The sequence below is a fragment of the Dunckerocampus dactyliophorus genome, chromosome 10 (genome assembly GCF_027744805.1).
Source record: "Dunckerocampus dactyliophorus isolate RoL2022-P2 chromosome 10, RoL_Ddac_1.1, whole genome shotgun sequence".
NCBI lineage: Eukaryota > Metazoa > Chordata > Actinopteri > Syngnathiformes > Syngnathidae > Dunckerocampus > Dunckerocampus dactyliophorus.
The window spans coordinates 25,337,849-25,358,685 of NC_072828.1; the positions used below are offsets into that span (position 1 = coordinate 25,337,849).

The 20,837-nt window shown below is 41.0% G+C and overlaps 1 protein-coding gene across 2 annotated transcripts in view; it reads right to left on the minus strand.

Annotated features, from left to right (window-relative positions):
- pde4cb (phosphodiesterase 4C, cAMP-specific b) overlaps positions 1 to 20,837 on the minus strand; it is a 101,861-nt gene that overhangs the window by 73,179 nt on the left and 7,845 nt on the right. Inside the window, exons 2-3 of one of the 2 annotated variants that reach the window (XM_054788525.1) lie at positions 19,640 to 19,687; positions 9,911 to 10,113 (exon numbers count right to left, since the gene is read on the minus strand). In XM_054788525.1, the coding sequence (XP_054644500.1) occupies positions 9,911 to 10,113; positions 19,640 to 19,654 (218 nt within the window). In that variant the 5' untranslated portion in view covers positions 19,655 to 19,687. Of the gene's footprint in view, positions 1 to 6,286; positions 6,665 to 9,910; positions 10,114 to 19,639; positions 19,688 to 20,837 lie in introns of those variants that run through there. The other variant, XM_054788526.1, reaches the window with a different exon arrangement.

Sequence of the window (20,837 nt, forward strand, 5' to 3'; positions counted from 1 at the left end):
TTTTCGTACTCACATGCTCAGTGACAACTACCACATTTGTCTTTGGAGATGCATAAGGACTCGGGACAGATGCCTGCTACATCCGTAAGGCAAGGTACAGTAAGTTCACTTGCACAGCACTATTCATACACAGGCAGTGTTTCCCACAGGACTTCAATCAATTTGTGGCATTTGTATGTTGCAGCAGTAAACGAAACTGCTTTCAGGCGTGATGCACAGTGTGGACGCCTGTGGAAGAGCACAGGTGGCAGAGCAAGTTAATTCCGACCAGGACATTTTATACTTTACGAGCAACTCAAGTGTGGAAGTCCTATTAGGGCCCTTCCACTGCAGCACATCATGCATTAAATCAACCAAACCCAGTACCAATTTCTGACCAATCATACAATAGCTGTCAGACACCACACGAGTTCTTGTTTTCTCTTTCTTTTCCAAGGAGAGAAATATTTTTATTGGCATGTATCTACAAGCCTCAGTTGTTTTGGTGGGCAGCATTTTGCTTTTGGCGTCATCATCAACATGTTGCTGTCCGGTCCTGCCGCTCCAAATTAGCATAACAACAAAACATCAAATAAAGTCAAATCAATTCTGTATAACAGGGGAAGAGAATCTTACACTTTTCCCGGGCAGAGCAAATCTGTTGCGCACAGGAGGGCATTTAGATCAACAATAATATCTTCCCTAATGGCCGGACAGGACCAAAAAAAAAAAAACTGCGTATTCCACACAATGATGTTAAAAGTGAATTAAGTAAGTGTACAGTATATGCAAATGAGCTGAAGTCTGCATTGACACACTTTGAGAACTTTAGAGTATTTCCGGGTTATTTCTCCGTGTTTTTTTTTTACAATAACAAAAGTGGCACTGATTCAAAATTCAAAATATTGTGATTGATTAGAATTAAATGCAATTTTTTCAATTTTATTTACGTGAAATTTTTGATAAAATAGACTGAGAGTGCATTTTATTTTCTGTCTTTTTTTTGTTTGTTGAATTATGTAGTTTGTTTTATTTTATCGAAAAGCTCTTGACATTTCAATTACAATGTTTTTCAATTACCCTCGAGAAATTAAACTTTATTGCAGGCCTTGTTGAGGACTTGTTATCTGCCTGCTGAGCGAGGGGCAAAAATGTCGATCACTGTCTTTCAAAGTCAAAGCTAATGTATGCGAATATCTTGTTTTGCCTGAAACACCAAGATAATAGGTCTGCTTTCATGGATGACTAAGGAAATTAAAAAATATTTACAATTAATTGAAAAAACGACCAAAATAGTTGTTGATTCATTGGATAATCAATAAATCATCAATTTATAGATTCATTGTTGCAGCCCTACTAGTAAGGACAAACCAAATGTTAGCAGTGTTAGTCCCTCCCGCCCCCTTTGGGCTCCCCCGATGCCTGGCCCCGCCTCCCAGGGGGGGCACGCCCCACTAAATGTAAACATACACTAACTGAAATACAGTAGCATGCTTCTATATTCTATATCTGTATCATCACTTTAAGCGCTTAATTTCATGTTTCGACATGCCCATCTTACAAGGGCAATGGTTTTATGCGATTATCTTGTATCTATCGAGGGATTAACACAACAGTTCATCTTGCGCGTGAAACGCCTGAGATGAGCGGCAGCATCACTTGTTGACAGGAAGTGTCATCGAGAGAGCTGAGCTAAGGCGCCTGTCATGCCTCATCAACTCTGTAGCAGCCAATCACATACACCATTTTAATTAAAGCCTTTTGTCTCCTTTTGTTGTGGTGAAAAAAAGCTACTGCACAGACCAAAAAAAAAAAAATGCAGATTTTGTGTGGTAGGATGTGCAGCAATGTGACTTTTTATCCAAAGTGTGCGGGGTTTTTTTTCATTTTTTCGTGTTTTTCATTTTGTGTGCAGTTTGTGTTTGTATTTGTTACAAACAACAAACAACAACAACAGGCAAACAACTTATTTACTTACTTACTTTGAATGTTTCTTTTTTCGATAGTTACCATTTTATAATCTCTGACCAATTTGGTTTTATTGGAACTAGGGATGCTCCAATCAGGGTTGTATGCTGCCAATTCCAATACAGATCATCCATGACTGAGATTGGTCGATACCGATCACATGGATTAACTGTACGTACTTCAATTTATTGATGATGAGTGCTATTGGCGGGGCCGCACGGTGGTCTAGTGGTTAGCATGTTGGCCACAGAGTCACAGTCAGGAGATTGGGAAGATCTGGGTTCGAATCTCCATTGGGCATTTTTGTGCAAAGCTTGCATGTTCTCCCTGTGGGTGCGTGGGTTTTCTCCGGGTACTCCGGTTTCCTCCCACATCCCAAAATCATTCATGTTAGGTTAATTGGCGACTCTAAATTGTCCATAAGTATGAATGTGAGTGTGAATGGTTGTTTGTACAGTAGAACGTCACATCTCTGTTAGCAAGCCGGCGAGCAGATAACAGCTGTTAGATCAGCGGCGCATAATAACGCACCACACTGCACGACAGTACCGGAAAACTGTTATTTTTAATGATGCTACTGTTAGTAAGTCGCACAACATAAAACCAGCACACGTAAGTCAATAGTTACTCGTTCTGTTACTCATCCAGTTTTGGAAAATCTTCACCTTGGCTAGAGTTTTCCAAAAGCTCAGTTTTTAAAAACAAAAACATACATTCGCATTCGGACGAAAACCCCAAAGGACACATCCAACATCCACGTTCGTGTAGACACAGCCTCAGTCACGTGATAGTCTCTTCACCTCTTGTGTACAAGTGAGTGAGGAATGAGACACAGTAGAAAACAAACAACACATAAATAATGTCAGGTTCCTACATTAGTTTGACTGATGAGGTGTACAAAGCAGTTCCTTGTTAACTAAAACATCAATCACATTATTCCGTCATCTCTGAATGTGCATGAAATACAAAGCATAATTCTGCAAATGTAAGAAACCTTTCATCCATTATCTGCCATCTTTTTTCCTCTGGCATGGCTACAGGGAGCTGGAGACTATCCCAGCTGACACTGGGTGAGAGGCAGCTAACACCCTGCATCAACCACTAGTTCCAGGGAAGAAAACTAATATGGACACACAGATGCACGCAATTACTATAAACTTACAGGCCATTTCTTTGGGTATGCTTATCAACACAAATATCTGTAACCACTTGGCAGCAATTCAAGATAATTCAGTTGAATGCAAGCGTCAAAATGGGAAAGCCAGGTCATTTAGGTGGCCTTCAAAGCGGCATGCCAACTGGTTGGAAACTGCTGAATTACTGTGATTTTCACACACAATATCCAAGCCTAGCAGACAACGCTCCAACAAAGGGAAATCATCCACAGAGTACCGGGTCTTTGGACTAAAGTGCCTTGTTAATGGCAGAGGTCAGAGAAGAACGGCCAGATGGTGTGAGCTGATAGAAATGCAACAGTGACTCAAATGTCTTTGCTGCAGAGCTGTGCAGAACAATATCTCTGCACAAACCCTTAAAGAAGATGGGCTTCAGTGGGGAACAGTCCTGTCAGCTCAGAATTGAGGCTACAATTTGGAAAATGGGATGGGGGGGGCTACATTATCTGATTCTGTACATCCTGAAGGAAGGGTCTGAATTCGGTGTGACCAACAATGGCATGGACTCATCCTGCTTTGTATTAAAGTTTCAGGCTGGTGTAACATTGCAGGGGATATTTTTGTCATGCTTAGTACCACTCAAGCATAGTTAAAGCTAGTGATGGGCATAATAAATTGTCAATTGATGGTTATTGATGAATCGCGATTGAGGCAAAACATGGAGTGCACTACATGGTTGCAACCAGCAGATGTGCTGTTGATTCCGTCTCAATTTGTTTGCCAAATAAGAGAAGTTGAGCGGACCTCCCATTTAACTGATAGTGAAGCCCCGAAATTTGGAGCGTGAAGCGGCAAGGGATTACCATAAAATGAAATTAGCCAATTGTAAACATACATACAAGCATGTCACCATCTCGGCATTGCATCAGCTGTGTTCATGTCCACATGCTTATATATCTCGAATGATTCGACCCATTAAGAATGGAAATTCAGTCAAGCCCCCCTTTCCACAGCCACACATCATATTGTCACCAACCATGCCATGACTACTTCCACCACGACATGACATGGGCCATGTCTCAGAGCTCAAATCAAACCGATGTCAGTCTAATGGAACACCTTTGGGACATGATTCAGATCATGGATGTGTAGCTGACACCTTCCTGACACTATGCCATGAAGCAATAAGACCAAGACCACCCTGAAGGCACGAGGTAGCTTGGTGACGTGACTTGTAAAAAACAGCTTTAGGTCACCTATGCTATGGATTTAGTTCAATGATGACAGATTTTACAAGACAGTCTTTGAATTGAATCGCATTCGCATGTCAAGCCAAGCAAGTAGTTAGCCTTCAACCATTACACGAACGAATTAGCACATCAACAACAAGAGCTTGCAAACCAAGAGAAAGTCAACCATCTTTCATTATGCCTTCTAGCAAGTTGATAAACATATCGAGTAAGCAAAGATTATTCTCATTTCCCTGAAGAGACAGAATCGTAAGGCTTTTCTGTCGACACCGTGTACTAATTTGAGCATGAATAGACCAAGTTGGGATGTGAAGAGGCTTTATAGCAAATCAATAGCCGTTGTCTGTGCGTGCTTTTGCAGGCCCATCAGTCTTGGGAAAACCATGTTCCAGAACACTTCAACGTCTATTGAAACAAATTTTAAGGCTACAAAATAACCATTTGGGGCGTTGCATATAGAGCTGCTTTGAAGAAAGATTGAATAGGACAACACTCTAAGCGGAATAGCCATTACCTGCTGGCAGACCTTCAAAACCGGCTTCTCCTGTCTGGGGTGTTTTGTAAGTGATTTAACACAATGCATTGCTCCTACAGTCAGATGCTGTTCTGCACAGGAGGGGCAGTGCTCCTGCCCAGCACTCCCTATTCTTTCTGTTCAATGTGTATTTCATACTAAATATAGTGGAAATAACTAGCAAATGTGTCTCATAATTCGTATAGTGCCGTTTTTCAGTAATTTTCTTAGTTTATGTCTGTCTGACTTCCTGCTCTTGATGATTTTCTGACTCTAAGCCACCAGTTTATCATTCAAACAATGCAGTGCCTGTTCCTGGCACATGACTGTTTATTTTTTTTTTGACTTGCTGATGCGACGTCACCGGATTTGACCACCAAAAAGGTTTGCTTTCCATTATTTTTACGATTGAAGAACAGGACATGGTGTTGTGTATGTGCCAGTTTACACATTTATGGTCAAAATGTTTTTGATATTTATAATTTTGTAAAAAAAAAAAAAAAGATTTAGAAAGTGCAATGCAGACGAAGGCACCATCATCCCTCCAACGTGTCCTTGGTCTGTCCCGGGACCTCCTCCCGGCTGTTCTCTGCCCACAACACCCTACCAGGGAGGCGTCCAGGAGGCCTCGCCCACCCCAACTGTCCCCTCTCCATGTGAAGGAGCAGTGGTTCTACTCTGAACTCCTCCTGGATGACCAAGCGGGGTTTTTATTAGATGTAAGCTATAATCATCCAAACTACTCAGAAATACACTCCTCAGCGTGGTGAATCTATAGGCTATAAGTTTTACATTTGCACTTGGACTACTACAATAAATGTACTTTTCAAAGACATTCTAATTTATTGAGATGCACCAGTACTTATAGACAAAGGTTTGTGCTATTATTATTAGTCATTAAAGAGCAGTCTTTTCTCATTATATTATGCCTTTTTCTCTATTTTCCATTTTTACTGTGTTGTTTTTCCTCTAGTTTAGTTCCACAATGTGTCATGGGCCAATAAAAATCAAGCCACATGCCACAAACGGCCCCTGGGCTGCACGTTTCACAATCCTGTCTTCATGTTGTTGTAGTGCGGAGCTGCAATGCGTTGTACTGAGAGTTGTTTGGCTCACTCAAGTGGATAAATAAGGCAATATGAAGAAATAAAATATGTTTACAAAGCAGTTAAAGCAGGCTTATTTGGACTTACAATGCTGCTTCTAGTGTTGTCTTCATTGAAAACATGTACTGTATACTTGCAAACCAATAAAGTCGTAGCCGATTATTATACTGTATTAATAATGTTAACCTCGAGCGCCATATGAATTGTCTAACGACTTTAATAAATACAATTACTTGTAATGTGATATATTTTACACCTGCTGATGTAATTTCGATGGTAGTGCTGGTTCGCTACCTCCTTGTAAGTTTAATATTTTTTCCTTCAAAGTGTCATTTTCAAGGAGAAAGTGTTTACCGTTTGAGCGAGGTGGGCCAGGACAAGCGAGGCTTCTTCAGTGCCGGACGAAGCTTCTCCAGAGTCCGGTTGCGGCACAGGTAGCGCTCGGTGTCCGAGTTGAAGCGCTGTTTGATCCGTATGTTGGTCCTTGGCTGCCGCCACAAGTGTTTGGGTGGTTTGGCGAGCCCCGCTCTTTCTCTGCTTAGCGCCGCGCACTCCATTTTATACTTTATTTGCTTAGTGGGCGATTCTCTTCCGGGAACGGGGACAAAAAAACGGACGGGGTGACGTGGACACTACAGGAGGTGAGCGCGGCGGGACATGTCGCGTTGCTGTCCACGCTCCACGGTGCTGAAGACACTGCGAGGCTTCCTACAACTCTGCTCGCTCTCTCCTCCTCTTCCTCTCTCACTTGGCCTTTATGGCTCTCTCTCCGCCCTCCTGGATCCGAGCTGCCCACCATCTGCCCATCATTTGTGTCACCATGAAAAGTGCTCATTCTCGAAACGTTTAATGGAGCTCTGAGAGGGAAGTACTTCATGTACAATCATGGAAAAAATGATTAGACCACCCTTGTTTCTTCAGTTTCTTGATCCATTTTAATGCCTGGTACAACTAAAGGTACATTTCTTTGGACAAATATAACGATGATAACAAATATAGCTCATAAGAGTTGAATTTAAGAGATGATATCTACCAACTTCCAAGGCTTAATAACCAAAATCACTGAAGTTCTTTTGAATAGCTATAGCATTGTACTGCCAAAAAATGTAACTCTTATGAGCTATTTTTTGTTGTCATTGTTACATTTGTCCAAACAAAAGATACCTTTAGTTGTAAAATGAACAATAAACTGAAGAAACAAGCGTGGTCTAATCATTTTTTTCATGACTGTATGTGCTTTCTTGGATGGAGGGTTTTCTCTCAGCTATTTATGGGATTGGACTATTGCTAACAATTACAGTACCTACATCTACAGTCAGTTTACTCCGGCTTCCTCCCACATTCCAAAAACATGCATGTTAGGTTAATAGGAGACTCTAAATTGTCCATAGGTTTGAACGTGAGTGTGAAAGGTTGTTTGTTTATATGTGCCCTGCGATTGGCTGGCGACCACTCCAGGGTGTACCCCGCCTCTTGCCCAAAGACAAGTCTGTCCATAGACAAGATTCAGCGTACCGAAGGGTAAAATACGACAGTGTGTTACACACAATTTTGTACAATAACCAAGCTGGTGTACGAGTACTGAGGCAAAATTTTAGGAAATTTCATAGACATTCGAAAACTGAGGTTTGACTGTATACAGTGGATCCCCGCCTATTCGCCATTCAGCATTCTTGACCCCACATAACCGCAGATTTCTTATGATAAAGATTATTTTTTGCACTCATTTGTGCTTTTTCTCTCCGAAAGTAGGCTCTTTTTGCATAGAAAACCCATTTCATTCATCCGAAAGTCTTTATTATGTTTCTGCATAGTCACTTAATCTTTTTATAGCTCAACTCAGTGAGCAACCATGACACTTCCTTTGTCGTGAGTGAACAATGGCAATTAAAGAGAGACAGGGAGTGTTATTGCTGGAAATTATGAATGTGCAACAACAATTACTTTTACTGCAAATGTTGAATCGGAGAAAGCGTTCAGAAAGGTGGGCTGTACTGTACGCCCTCTGTAAAAGCCTTATACACACAGGACATAATGTACTATAAAGCGACCAACAAGTATGAAATGTGTGATGGGAACAGGTAAAGGCCTGCTCATTTGACTTTTCACTTTTTAAAAAGCTAATCATGGTTAAACGTCACAGTACATGATGGAATTCCAAAATAAACCTCATCTCTCCAGTGCTGGCACCACTTGTGCAACCCCAGTAGACCATGAAACGACCACCATCATGCATGACTGTAGGTAAGACACACTTATCTTGGTACTCACTTGTGTTGCCAGCTAGTTAGGCAATAATGAATAATGGACAGTAAATGTATACTACTTTCCAAGCTGTACACCAACTACTCTAAAGTATATCAAGTTTGATTTCAATAGTTTTGTCCCTTTAGAATACAGGTATATACATCCATAAAATAGTAAAACCTGTGGACTAAACCAGAGTAAAACGGCATACATATCGAGAGTTTAATACCACTGTCCTCTGTCTCAATGTGTGCGTGTTAACTTCAATCTGTCTTTTTTCCCATTATTTCCTTGTATGAATTTAATAACTGTGAATTGGACCTTGGAAGGCAAACTCTTCTACCTGCTTCTGACTGAAATGGGACATACTGTGGATAATATTTATCCGGAAGACGTGAAAACACCATGTTGATTCGGAAAACTTGACGTACACGCGGGGCTTAATCAAAGTTGAGATAGGGAGAAAATACTGTATCTACATCAGCTGTGAAGTTTTATCATGAATCATGACTTACTTGTGTTGCCTGTGTATTTCACAGCACTGCTGCTGGATAAGAAATAGTAATAAAAAAAAATCTGTAAGATAATGTAGAGTATCTGAAATAATAACAACTACAAACATGACTGATCACCCATCACACACCTCTAATGCTCTGGCAACTATAAGTATTTTACCAATGAATAACCCACTCGTAATACAGACTAGAAATGCATAGTGGGAGACAACCACAGTATATGCATTCCAGTGTGCAAGAAAAAGCAAAGGCTGCATGGTTGTTGCTGTCAGACAGCCTTCAGCTGCTAATCGACTGAGATTGTCACACGTAAGAATCTCTTGAGTTCAACAGAGAATGGTTTGAGCAAGAGAAAATGTCCGGTGAGTGTCAGAACTCAGGCCACAAGTGCCTCGTAGATGGCAGAGAACAGGCAGACTGGATTGAGCCGACAGGAATGCTACTCGAAAAATGATGTGTGACAATTGAGACATGCAGAAGAGCACACAATACATTGACTGAGATGGACTACAGCTGCTGGAGACCAGTAATAAGTACTGGTGTAAGCTAAGAACAGGAAACTGAGATTACAGTTTGCATTGCCGTACCAAAATTGGACAATTTGAAGACGCTACCCGAGCTGATTTCAAACACTGGGGGTAGAATTAGGTAGGGCTGTCACAAGATCTCGTGTCACAAGATGTGGCTAGCTTAACACATGACAAGATCTCTCGTTCAGAAAATTAATCACACAATAAATAAAAATGAACTTGATCATTTTGCCAGCCTCAATAGATTGCCATGTGCATGCATGTCCGCTTTCGTCATCTCCCACCTTCAAACAGGCAGGTAGAGAGTTCACTCTGTGCATTGGTTTCAGCACCTTGGCGCGTTTGTTCGATAGAACAGCATGAACGGAGTAAGCCCTTTTGTCAGTCATACATTTTCTTTGTCTCTGTGGGTGGAGGCAAGGAGTGCAGAAGAGTGTAATGTGTGTAGCAGAAATGTAATTAGTAGATTGCAATGTATTGTCATGTATTTTTTCATTGTACTTTTTTAAGTCAAGTTAAAATCTTGTCTTGTCTCGTTCTCTGAGACCCAGTCTTGTCTCGTGACACCCCTACATCGTATCAATACTTGTTGATACGGCAGTGGGGAGAAGGATATTTTCTTGGCATATTTATGCTTTATATGTGACTACATTACTGAGCATTAGCATAAATAGAAAAAAACAGACCGGTGTTCATCATGACTGGCCAGTGCGCGATGGTACAGAGCCTCCAGGCGGTGCAGCGGTAGGCCATACGTTGCGGAAAACCTCCGGCTGTCGGAAGGGTGGTCCTGACACGAGTGTCTCCTCCGCAGTGGCGGAAGATGCAATGGCCCAGAGTAGCGTCGTCTCACCACCTGGTGGACCACAGGGAGGGACTCCCTACGAACCTGTCGAGCAGCAGGATGAGAAGGAGGAAATGAGTCTGGATTGTGGAATGGAAAGATCATCAGTAGCTCATAAGGCTGCTGCTCACAGCGGATGATACAGGATCTCATTTTAAAAACACTGTGTGCAGGAATCATATTAGGAAAGGACAAACATGATGTGCATAAAAAATAATCAAATCCATAAAAGCGACCCAGCTGACACCCGGGGCCCTCATAAATCACAGTCCATCTGGTCTTACGTGCACGTGGTTCAGCCTCTTATCCCATCCTCTGCACATCCATATTCACCATTATGCTAAGCAGCACACGTCTCTCTCAAGTCCTATTTTCTGTGTGTGTGCAACACTCTTGTAAATAAGAATAGTGTTCAAGAGATTCAAGGGCGATGGCCACTGACAAAACATTTTACATCTCAAGTGTCTCTTTAAAATGACAATGATTTTATAAACAATATTTCACAATTGTGAATTATTTGAATTAGTTGAAAAATGTAATGTCGAACGTTAAACATGCAGTAATCTTCTTGGTAAATGCAATGACACAAGTTCCTATTATAAACCCACAACACAGAACTTTGGTTAAAAAAGTCAGTTTCATTTTTGTACATTAGTCAACAAGTTAAATCCTCCAGATAAAGATATTTAAAGGGATAGTTTGGATTTTTTGACACGAATTTGTATAGCATTCCCATCAGCTGTGGACTATTTCAACAGTGACTTACCCCATACTTACTATCTTCCCATTAATAAAATACAACGGAACCTTGGTTAGCGTACTGCCTGGTTTGTGTAATTTGCCTCGTTTTGCGTACATTTTCAGGTTAGCGCGCATCTTGTCGTGTTACTGTGTGAGACCAACTGTGTTCTTAATGTATTTTTTATCACAAAACATCCTTGTTACCAGCTTATTAACTTACTACTACATGGAAACAGGAACCGAAAGTCAGCTCCAGTCTATAATGACTCTGTAGTCCTTTGCTAACTAACATATTTAAGTCACAAGTCTCTGGTTTTATTATTAACTACTGCTGCAAAATAACCCACAATGGAGTCAAAGAAAGGTGCATTTTTATAAAGAGGGTGAGAAACACAAATCAATTCAAGAAATAACTCATAGCAAAACATGAAAGTGGTGTCCGAGGGGTTCTCGCTGCCACATCACTGTCTTTGTCAACAATCATGTCTTCAATCATGGTCAAAGTCATTTATCTCTTTCATTCATAACTTACATGTACTTATATGCATTTCTGAGTGTTTTCTGCATGACAAACTATTAATGTAAAACTATGAAAATGTGTTTTGTCTTGACATTTTTGGCTTTCTGGAACGGATTAATTGGATTTACATTATTTCTTATGGGTAGAGTCCGCTTAGAGTATAGTTAGAGTTGGACCTTCCGGAATGGATTAATGACACTAACCAAGGTTCCACTGTAAAGTAAAAAAAAAAATAAAAAATACAATTGTTCCTCACTACATCACAGTTGAATATCGCACCCTCACTTTATCACAGTTTTCCAAAAATTAAATAATTAACAAATGATTGCTGTTTTGTGATTGAATACGGCCTATTATTGGTAAAAACATGCATATTTAAGGAAACTGTACATATTCTTGGCCTAGATTAAGCATTTTAAAGCCTTAAAATGGCTAAAAGAGCAAAAATACTAATATAAGGCATTCAGAAGATGTGACATGTAGAGTAATACAGTATCTGTGACTTGTGTGCGCTCTGAAAGAGCGGGGCTTGTGAAGTGACGTGTGTAATTTCAGCTAGCTACAGTTGAGTGTGTTTAGCTGAGTGTTGTTAGCGTCACAAACAACTGCATTACAATATTCTACAGTAGTATTCTACACTGGTCACTAGGTGTCAGTAACAGTACACTGATGAGACAAGGGCCAATGCAGAAAGTAGCTTGTCAATGCTAACGTGCGAGTCTATGTTGTGTCTTTTTTATGTTTAAGATGTCTTATTTTCTATTATAATGTCTACTATATTGGGGAATATGAGTGTAAAAGTTACTGTAGGGGTGTTATTTCATGTGTTGAGGGCTCTAATAATGCTAAAAACCTATTTAGAAGGTGGTAAACAGGTTTTCTATGCTCTAACTACAAAAATATTCCATTTATAAATAAGGAATCCTACCTAACGACCATTCACTTACCGTGGTGTGGTCTGGAACCAATTAACCACAATAAACAAGGGATTACTGTATTTCAGACATAGTTGCCAATGCACACTCAAAGCAAGCTGGCATGCAACCATTTTATCATATTGCAGAGGTACAACACGTCACATGTCACAACACATCTTTTACACAAGTTAACAGTCAATGAGCTGGCCATTTTTTTTTTTGCGTTCCCCCCGCAGATCCACTGAATATCTGTTGATGTATCTGGCGTAGCAGAGGTGAAAGACGACTGTAGCGGGCAGCTTTGTGTGCTTGACAAATGAGACCATGATAAATCAATTCTGCCTGTTTGTGTAAAAGGGAACCTAAGTACCCTATTTTAAAAGTGTTAGACGAGACCGAGTCAGTCAAGCAAACACACACCACAAAAATCAATACCCACTTCAGCGAGGAGTCCTTGCAGTTTAGAGCCATTAAATAATGCGTGTCTATGATGAAAATAACATTTTAAAAAATTAACTCATGTTTTGACTCTGTACTTCACTTGAAAGGGGTTGCCAAGGCTGACATTTTGGAGGTAAGACCTCTTCACCCAGCATAATGTACGCCCCTTATCAGAAGTGTCTTCAACGTGTTGTTTTTGTTAGTCAAGTGGCACGTTCTCTTCCAGCCAAGCAGCTGGCAGCGTTATCACCTGGCTGATGTCCCGCCACGCGACAAACAAGAAGAAGTGTGAATGAGATGGAAGCAGGAAGGCCAGTGTGTGATCAGATGGGACATAAGATGCTCAGCAGGCCTCCGCCTCTGAAAAACCAATGAAATGATTGCGCTCTTGTTCGACACACTTCTGTATTAATCAAGGGTCTGCTGTGTTGATGTGGCTGACTCACAAGTACCAATGTGATTTTCAGTACTACGACGCAGTCAAAGAACAAACTCAAAACCGTTTTGGTCCTTACATTAAAAACTAAGAGGCGTAATCAATATACCGTAATTTCAGCTACTTTTTTCTTAAACTTTGAACCCTGCGACTTATGCAGCGGTGCGGCTAATTTATGTCTATGTTCTAATTTCGTGATGTCTCCTTTACTTCAGAACTACTACTGATCCTTTAAATACTGTGACGCTCGCGAGTCAGTGAGGAAACGGTAGCTCTTTCTTTGGCAGAAGTCAATCACAAGCTATAAGTGAACTCATGCTTGTCAACCCATTGGAATGCAATAATATCTCTGTCCACTAGAGAGGAGTGTTGAGCCAAGAGGGAGGCTGATGTCATTGCAGCTCCCCAGCAGCAATAACCAGTGAAATGCTTTGCTGGGACGAAATGCATTATGGGATGAAGTTAAAATAGCTGTTGGTTATTATTATAAACTCGTACTTGCCTCGTATAATTCTTACCTAGCTTTTGAGTGTTAAGTTGATGTGTGATGATTTTAGCGTTCTTTGTAAGATGAAACCGTGAGTCAGACTGTTATAATGACCAATGACCGCACATTAAGTGCTTAATGCACACTTAAGACCTGGCAATCCAACCTACCTTCACAGCGTCAGCGAGTGACGTGTGGCTATTGATTTCCGTCGTTAAACGTTCCGGGAACCCCAAATTTCTAGTAGGGACAGCTGTCTACATTTGTGATTCTACATACTTGATTACTTAGATTTGTCAGAGCAAACCACGTAGATTGTCGCACTTGTCTGCACCCTTAATCACCAAGCGGTTCTATTTACGCTCATTATATTTGGCTGAGCGCACTTTACAAGCACCAGTGATCACCGCTTCATAGCACACCTCATACGTAGAAGAGATCCGTGTTGACAGCGGCATGGTCGCTCATTACAAGTGAAAGTCAGGAAGTGTTTCTTGTTTGAAGTATCCTACACGCACAGCTTCATCTCTGCACCTCTGCACTCTCGCACAGGCAAGCGAGAGTGGAGCTTTACCTCCAATTGTACAAAAGTACACATAATGTTGGTTGCATAAACTCCTCCACAATGCAACGATTGTGCCGCAGGGGCCATCTGTGGAACATGGCGTGGTGGAAAAATAGAGCAACAAGGTATAAATTTCACCTTATCTCCCTTAAATATCAGGTGAGAAGCACTGTCATCCGGGAGAAATTCGGAGTAGAACCGCTGCTCCTTCGCATTGAGAGGAGCCAAATGAGGTGGCTTGGGCATCTGGTCAGGATGCCTCCTGGACACCTGACCAGAGGTGTTCAGAGCACGTCTGACTAGTAGAAGGCCTCGGGGAAGACCCAGGACAGGTTGGAGAGACTATGGGCCTCATTCACGAAAATCTTCTTAAGTCTTCTTAAGAAGTGTACTTAAGAAGGCGCGGGTTGGAAACTGCGCCGCATTCACGACACGTTCTTAAGTAGGGATAATCGTTCGCACCGGTGTTCTTAGGTTGATGAATGCCAACTGCGATGCACGTTCATGTGAGCCCTAATTTGCATAGGTCACCGCCTATTATTTCCCATACAAGGTAAAAAATGTGCCGTGCGCAACACGCAGATGGAGACGGAGATGGCAACGCGCAAGGGCAAGACTGAGGAGCAGCTGGACAACAAACGAAAGAAAAACTTCAATTCTACTGAAATAGAGGTGCTTTTACAAGGAGTGACAGAACACAAGACCACCTTATTTTCACGTGTATCCACCGGTCATCAGGCCATCCAAAAAGAGTCGGCATGGAGCACCATTGCAGGAAACATAAATGCCGTTTCCACGGAGAAACGCACCACCGCAGAGGTTAAAAAGAAGTGTTTTGACTTAAAATAGACTAAAAAAAAAAAAGATTGGACTGCACCGGAGGGATCTGGAGGAAACGGGAGGCGGGCCATCAATCAGAAACCAAACCATTTCGGAAACTCTAGAAAATATTTACACAATCATGATGGAAAAATAAAGTAAAAATACATAGTTTGTGTGTGACAATTTATTTTTTCTGTGGTTACATTTGATTAGACGCTGCCTAATTAATACAGCAGCCCCGTGCTCTGGCTCAAGACGTGGCTGGGGGCGCATGTCGTTATCTGGGGGTGCTACGTGCGCAATAGGCACACCACGTTTCATTGCGATGTTATTCTGATGATCCTGAACACCTGCAAGAACAGAGAGGGAAGCCTGAAGCAGGGCATTAAATATTCATGGCTTTCAGCAAATAAATCTAATGGTCCCTTTACATTCTCTCTCTGCGCAGCGCACGTCCAGCCAGCTACTTTTTTTTTTGATGAATTGAGATGTGAATATATATTTATCGATGGAGTATATTTTAGTTGTTTTGATGATAAATAATTGTTAGGATATTTTATTTGCACTACATTTTTGGGATCAGGTTGCAAAATCCATCATGAGGGCGATTGCGCATTGAAAGTGCAAGCTTTGCTTGTGCGTAAGAGTCCTCCTGAGCGTTTGTAGAATTTGTTCTTAGATCTAAGAACTGTGAGTTAAGAACACGTTTCATGAATGCCAAAAATCTTCGTAAGAAGGCTTTAAGAACAGATTTGTGCGTAAGAACGTTTCGTGAATGAGGCCCTATGTCTCTCAACTGGCCTGGGAAAAAGCCTCGGGATCTGCCAAGAGGAGCTGGACGAAGTGGCCCTGCTTAGGCTGCTACCCTCACGACCCGACCCGGATAAGCAGTAGAAGATGGATAGATGGATGGATGGATGATACACCCGAGTTATATTTCTGCTAGTAACTTGGAACACTTGGATCAAGTAACTTCCACCCATGATCAGCGGTGCCTGTAAATTTGGTGTTTGGCAAAATGTAACAAGCAAAAATGTAAAACCTCCACACTACAACATCATCCCTAGCCATTCAGAATCAATACCGATTCTTTAACATGAAACATTTCAATAAAAGTCATCTACTAGCTAGAGACATAAATTTCTCCTCCTCTGTCATCCATTGTGGGGGTGTAACTTGGCTTGTCAAACAGTTTTGCTCTGATCTACCAATCGGAGGACGGAAAAATGCTGACATTATTCTTCGCTTGCAAACTGGCGCTGTTAGGCAAATCTGATCCATTGCTATTACAGTTTAAGTGACATGGACCAGCACTACTGATTCTTAAGGCCCGATGCAGATTACATTGACATGGCACAACAATGAAGCTGAAATGAAAATAATAAGACTGTTTAATGGAACAAATACTACAGCTGAAGTTGTAAGTAGGGACGCCCAACATTGGCTTTTTTGCAGATAGCAATTATGCCGATATTGTCCTACTCTCAATTTGTGTAACATCACATATCTCCTGTCGTGGACTTATTACGTTATTATGTATTATTATTATTACGTATCATTATAATGTATTATGTATATTGCACTACAAATTTCACGTGATCTGTTCTGTATTTATTTATTTATTTATTTATTCTTATTGTATTTTCTTATCTCTCATCTATCTATCGATGTTGTGCCTTCGGTGCCTTCTATCATCATGGGAAACGTTAATTCACTACCGAGCAAGATCGACGAGCTGGCAAGAACGCATAGAGACCAAGACCTTTCACTGAATGGTTAACGGCTAGGGTCCCAGAGGACAGGAACAAAAGAGCCTGTGCAAAGGAGGTGGGCTTGCACTGTATGTGAACAAACTGTGGGGTCATCCTGGCCATATGAACATTAATATGTCCATCTACAGTATACAGCATTTTTTTAATGTCAACATCGGGAAAAAAAAACCTGATACCGATGTCTACTGATATCACATTGTTATGTAATGTCAGGGCAATAAAATCAGTAGGCCGATATTATCGGACATCCCTAGTTGTAAGTGTAACACGGTGCTTTTAATAGTGTTTAAGCCAGCAGAGGAGGACTTACTGGCCCTGAAAGCCCACCACTGATGTAATTATTAAGTCTTATTCATAACATTGGTTAACTGATTTTGGTTGTTACTTAAATCATTGCCTGCACAGTAAAAAGTTTCCAAATAAAATGCTGTGACGACTATAGCTGAAGCCTGAAGATTAGGAAAGGCAAGTCAATTGTACAAATCTTCACAGGAAATATGCTCACTCTTTTATTTTCACAAGTTAATAATTCAAGCTGTTGTTTAAATGCGGCACGCACTCAACCGCAGTCACTTGTGTCACTAGAGAGATCCTTAAAATGTGGCTCTTGACAACAGCCACCAATCTGCATAATTTTCTCTCACAAATTGCCTTTTATATCGCAGCCTTTTGTGCTCTCATTTGGTAAACAAATCAAGGTGCCACTGGGTGTTTCGTCTGATCGGATGAGCACAGTGGCTTGACATTTTGTTGTCTGTTATAAACAGAGATAACGCTGAAAGCCTGCCTGCCACCACACGGTGCAGGTTTGATTCAGACATCTTGGGAAAAAATGAAACAAAGTTCGTGAAAAACATGAAATGACAAACAGAGGCAAATGTCAGTGCCAGGTTTGAACCTGCCAGAAACAGCAACACCTGATCTTCACTCTGTGTGTGCGTGTGAAGTGTGCTGAAAGCGTGATCAGTGGAAGCTCCCACACCTCTCTCAGAGTTATCGTGCTGTTCGCCTTATCTGCTTAGCACAGCATGCATGCATTCACCTGAATAATACTATAGCACCATGCTCTAGATACAAGCGTATGCTTGTGTGCACAACATGCAAAACACAGAACATTTCTGATACAGTGAAACCTTGGTTTTCGTATGCCGTACTTTTCATCCGATTCGGTTTTCAATGACAGTTTTCGAAAAAATTTCGTCCCAGTTTTTGTATACCGTCTACGTTTTCATACGGCCAAACTAGTCCGTCTGCCCGCATATCATTTTGTATATCATCCCTCGGTTGGTGACTCAGTGTCCGTGCTTTTTTTTTACCAAGCGCGATTGCTAAATAACCCACCATGGGGCCAAAGAAGCTTGCGAGCCAGCAATTTCTTAAAGAATGCTAAAAACTATTGAATTCAAGAAAGAACTTGTAGCAAAACATGAATGTGACATACGCATGGCCAATCTTGATCTTTTCAATAAATTGTAAAGTGATGTTTTAAACGTTTGTGTGTCCATTTCATTAGCATTTATAGATATTTCTCACTGTCTTCTGCATGGATAGCTATAATTATTGTCAATAAAATCCATTTTTAAAGATTTGTGTGTGTCTTGAATGAATTTACATTATTTCTTTGGAGAAAAATTGCTTTGGTTTTGTACATTTCGGTTTTCGTCAAGACTTTTTGGAATGGACTACTAATGAAAACCGAGGTTCCACTGTATTCAATAATGTTGTGTCAACATCAGCATTCTTGTCTTTTTTTATATCATAAAATAAATGCTTTCTGTTTCAAAAAAGTTAAAAAGATAGGATCTAATAATTTTCTCAAAAGCTGTACTTTGTGTGTGTCATGGGTCAGGGTCTATGAATCCGGTTATCGGCCGTGTGCCTACCCGTGACACTGTGTATTCAAATATACTACAGTATGGGGAAGGCCCTTTTCTGTTCCAGCATGATTGATGTCCTGGTGCACAAAACAAGGTTCGTAACGGCATCCTTGGATGAAGTCTGGTGCCACCGATTTTAAGAAAACGCTGACCTCAACCCCATCAGACACCTTTGGGATGAACCACCAGAGCAGGCCCTCACAAATTGTCTTTCTGGACAAATGGACCAAACTTCCCACATACATACTCCAGCATCTTGTAGAAAGTCTCCCCCGAAAAGTAAAAGCTGTTATAGCTGCATTTACACTTTAGTTAGGTGTAATGTAATGTTCATCAATACAAAGCTTGTAGGATTCATTTATTTTCTAGGAATTTACTCAGACAACAACATGGCACTCGCCCTTTTAAACTAACTTGCGCACACACACACGCACAGTATGTACCAGCATGATGTAATCAGAGATGAGAGCGTTTCATGATGACGATATCCTAAATATGCATGGGCGCAATCACAGCTTCTGCTATTTCCCTAATTGAGAAAGTGAATATTAATTGATCACGATGGTGGGAAAAGCGAGCATGATGACCTTCCCACTGTGAGTCTGATTTCTGGGCATGTATCACAGCAGGGAGCCCCAAGCAAAGATAGAAAGCTTTCACCTACACTGAAGGCACAATGACACCCAAGTGTGCAAAGACTGTGATTTGCATCATTCTCAGAATAGAACCTGTCTCAGCATTCCTTACGCATTACCGTAACCCATAGGTACCGGATGCGCAACATGAATTACCATGCAGGCAGAGAGAAACTAAATCATTTCTCGAGAAAAAGAAAATAACTGGAAAAGATTTGATGATGCTGTTGTTTACATTACATTACAACAAACAACTCAGTAATTCATCTTGTCATGTCATCTTAGCGGATTATTGTTTCTATAAAGATTACCATATATTACTTTTTGTTACCCACTGTGTATGCGTGTGTGTGTTTACCTCAAGCCAAGACATTGATGCCAGTAAGTTGTTGCAGCAGGACAGCAGCTGAGACAAAAGAAAAACAACATCACATCACCAAGTAATACAGTTTTGACTTCATTTCATTCATTATTTCAAATAAATATACTTTATACTTTACTCCTATGCCGCTTGTCCTCAGGATGCTGGAGCATAACCCAGCTGACAAACAACCATTGCCACTCACATTCATACCTATGGAAAATTTAGAGTCTCCGGTTAACCTAACATGCATGTTTTTGGAATGTGGGAGGAAGCCGGAGTACCCGGAGAAATCCCACGCATGCATGGGGAGAAACGCCGCAAACTCCAGATTTTCGGAGATTCAAACCCAGATCTTCCCAATCTCCTGACAGTGTGGCCAACATGCTAACCACAAGGCCGCACAATATATTTAAACTTGCAGATGTATATTCTCTAAGCTTCACATACTGTATTGCTTCCTGTTTGATAAGTAGCCTGCTTCTATACTGTATTGTATGCTGAACGAAAAATGTACGCAAACCGAGGCAAAATTGTGCCATACATTTTCTGTGTTAACCAAAAAACACGCTAACCGAGGCGCCACTGTATTTATACAGTTTGTAGTTTTGTTCTCAGACACTGTTGACTCACTGTAGGAATAACTTTGACACACTGTAACTGATGTTAGCTTAGCAGGTTTGAAAACTGTGTTATTCCTTCTTTTTCTCAAGTTGCTGCGCCGCCTCGTTAGTCTTCTGGCACCTCATAGAGCAAGGCAGTCTTACACTTTGAAAACCCCTGTACTGGTCTAAACTAAAAATTAACTGTATGGAAAATCTGGTGGTGCCATCCATCCAGTGCAAACGGTAAACACAAATGAACAATGAATGGGACCCTAAATAAGACCAAATGTCTGAATTATAGCAAGATACAGTACTTACACAAGCGTCAGCCAACCATGTCTAAATATCCTCAACTTTTATTCTTACATTAAAACATTTTTCCAAGATGAAAGAGTATTTTCAGTCTTCTCATGAGCTTACAAGCCCTCTGGCCCTGATACATTGATCAGAACTGCTTCACACGTGTGTCCAAGATACTTTTTGACAGTCTCATTTCCAAAGCAAAGTGCCTCCAGCATTATAGCCACTCATTCTCACCTTACACAGCTGTGAGGCATGACCGCAGCTGTGCAATATTGCAGGAAAGTAGC